The sequence below is a fragment of the Nelumbo lutea genome, chromosome 1 (assembly GCF_056320005.1).
Source record: "Nelumbo lutea isolate HS-2025 chromosome 1, American lotus-T2T, whole genome shotgun sequence".
NCBI lineage: Eukaryota > Viridiplantae > Streptophyta > Magnoliopsida > Proteales > Nelumbonaceae > Nelumbo > Nelumbo lutea.
In genome coordinates, this window is record NC_142684.1 from 200,051,221 (window position 1) to 200,054,383 (window position 3,163).

General features: G+C 37.4%; 1 protein-coding gene across 1 annotated transcript; it reads right to left on the reverse strand.

The window, feature by feature from the left end:
• Window positions 1–1,351: 1,351 nt before the first annotated feature.
• LOC148880327 (uncharacterized) lies at window positions 1,352–1,687 on the reverse strand. Its single transcript, XM_088976370.1, has one exon. The coding sequence runs from the start codon at window positions 1,685–1,687 to the stop codon at window positions 1,352–1,354; it is 336 nt and encodes a 111-aa protein (XP_088832496.1).
• Window positions 1,688–3,163: the final 1,476 nt, after the last annotated feature.

Below are 3,163 nucleotides of genomic sequence, written 5' to 3' on the forward strand. Positions count from 1 at the left end.
TTGTTAAGCAAAATTAAGGTAGAACTATAGAAGGAAGGGTATCACATTTCTAATAAAGCAAGTCAAACCAGGTCCAACTCAAGCATTATTTTTGGATTATATATTGTTAGATCATTTTGTATTAAATTTTATGAACTTTTATTATTATTAGATAGGAAAAATCTATAATGTTGAAAATACAAAAACGATTTGACCAATCACAACCTCCCATGGATTTTGATGAAAACCCACCAAATTGGTTACAACCTTTATCATCCTGGTTGATTGGTTGTATGTTTTTTCGTATCATGTCTTTTTGGCATCATATTCCAACCCTGTTAATTTATATTAAAATTCTCCATTAATTATAATTAGAACTTAATGGAATTTTATTAGTTTTTATTATTTTTAAATAAAATGTAAATTAATAAATTTGTTTTTAAAAAAAAATTATTAATTTTAATTATTATTACTCATTGTAATTGTTTTATTGTTTTTATTGTTTTAAAATAAATCTGTATTAATTCATATTATATTTTATTAAATTTATAATAAGCTATTAATTAATTATTAGGTTAAATAAAAATTAATTAAACTATTTTATTTATATTATTTAATATTAATTAGTAGTCATTTTTAATTTGGTTATTGATTAAGTAATAATATAACTTTATGTATTTATATTAGTTATTGTAATCTTAATTAATTTAAGATATAAGAAATATGTTAATATATTTTCATTTTTTATTTGTATTAAGTATTAGTTAATGTAACGTTGATATTTAATTTGACAAAGTAGTAAATTAATTAAATGCTAATCATTGGGGCCTTATAGCAATCACTTACAAGACAAAACACTATTTATTTTAAATAACAATCAAGAAAAATCCAATAGCAACTACTTATCAAAAAAATCCAATAGCAATGGGAATAACAAAATCTAAGCAAAGACAAATAAAAATAGGCACCGCCAAGAACACAAAGGATTTATATGGTCCAGCCTTACCACCTATGTTCACGGGAGAGATGAAAACTTCCTCAATATAAAAGAAAATAAGAAATAGTATATGTACCTTGTGGCTTACCAATCCGTAACCCTTATACACCCATTCTCCCTATACTCTCTCAACAAAAATAAAATAAAATAAAATAATCAAGAGAAAAAACTCACTCTTACACCAGTAGCACTCTTTTTCTCTCAACCTCTCCTTTTTTCCTCTCTAACAAGAAAAAGAATAAACTTCTTTCTCTCTTATTTAAACTTTACGTACAAAAGAGACCATTATTATTATTAGGGTAAACAAACCATTATTATTATTAATGGTAAAACAAACCATTATCATCTTCCCCAACCTTCCTTCACATTTCTCTCTCACACAGCAGCTGGCAGAAGAAAATGCTGCAAGTATCTGAGACCATCACCAATGCCCAAATATCCCCAGCTAACCACACTTGATATACCTTTATTCACCTTCTCCACCCTCCTCTTCTCATCACCATCACTCGCATAAGAGAACCCCAGTCCCAACTCTGCCACAAGACCACTTGATACCGCGTTCGAGCAACACCCCGGTGACAGAAGCTCCTCCGAGAACCACCTCTCGCCTGCTGCAACAAGCCTTCCTTTCCCCTTATGATCCATCATGGAGAAAACCCCTCTCCAACCTTTTATTATTACCGTCCATGTGACTCTCATCTCTTCAGACATCTCTATCATCGATTTGTTGCCGCCATGAAGCTCAATATCAAATTGGAATACCTCGTTTCAGCGGTTGTTGAGATCACTGCCGGATTTTGCAAGAGTAAGAATGTTTGAATCGCCGTGGATGATGTCCATGGTGAAGATAAGGTGGTCGAGGGAGATATGGGGTACTGAAGGGCTGCGTAGACAACGCCTGCATGAGCTCTGTCCTAGAACAAATAGGCGGTGATACGAGACGGCGGTGTCAAGGAAGCGGAGACACATGACGGACCACGACTTGCAGACACATGACGCCATGGCTAGAGTCTTGGGGTCAAGATAGTGAGCAACGAGGACTTCCCATGGAGGAGGAAGGTGCGAGAGTCTGTGAGATGCAGACATGTTCACTTCCATTTTTCTTCTCTTCTTTTGGTGTGTTCACTTGGTTAGGGGGTGAGCAATGCACAAGCCAGAAGTAACTCAGTTACATTCAAACACATTAAAGCGAGGCAATGCCGCAGGGAATCTCAACAAAAATTAAAGAGCATAGATAAACTGGGTAGAAGAGAAAAAGAGATCACTCTCTCTCTCTCTCTCTCGAAACAACCTTTACCAGAAAGAGGCAACAGTGACGTCAATACAGGAACTTCCACATCAACATCTTCAGCTCCCGTGAAAGAATAAGAAGCTCATCTTCTCAGACCACAGCGGCGGGTAGGAATGTATGAAATCATCGAACCCCTCTTCGTACTTCCCTGCAGCGTTGTTGTCCCAAATCCCACTCAAGTCCTCCGGCATACTGATTTCCCCTTCGAAGTACCTGACCACCTGTCTCATGGTCGAACGCACAGCGGGGACACAGTGGGAACACATCATCACCTCCGACTCATCATACTCCCCATTCATCCTCGAGTCCACCACGTCAAATATGGCCCCTTCCCTCCATCTGTGTCATTCCATGGGAGCTGGATCTCTATAACTGGCCTTTAAAGCACTTGATCCCTGCCCATTCTCCCGAACAAGCTCCAAAAACACTGTCATTCCAGCTCCGTAAGATTCCCAAAGGATCGACTAATTCGTGTTTGAAGGCTTGAAGAGCTTGAAAATCAGCTTGGCTCGAAACCGAATGGCAGGTGAAAAGCAATAGTTTTAGGAACAAGAACAAGTGGTTACAGAGGAAGAACCCATTATTATATGCAACATGTCAAAATGGCAGGTGAAATGCAACGATCCTCTTCCCCTTCACCTCTCACTCGTTCAGCGCAATCTCAGAAGAGAGATCGGGTGAGAGAGAGAGAGGAGAGAAATGTGAAGGAAGGTCTTTGTCTCACGGGGGAGTCTTAGTTATTATTATTATTATTAGCGGGGCCGAGCGATGCACGGGTAAATCAAATCGCAATGTATTGGCATATGAGAAATCTCGGTTTGAGAATATGATGAATGGCAAAGGGTCTCAGGACCTTTATATATTCGACAACTATAAGGTAATCACCACCCTACAAT

Bases quoted from the DNA above. Each gene is read 5' to 3' on its own strand.
- LOC148880327 (XM_088976370.1), bottom strand. From the start codon at position 1,687: ATGTCTGAAGAGATGAGAGTCACATGGACGGTAATAATAAAAGGTTGG.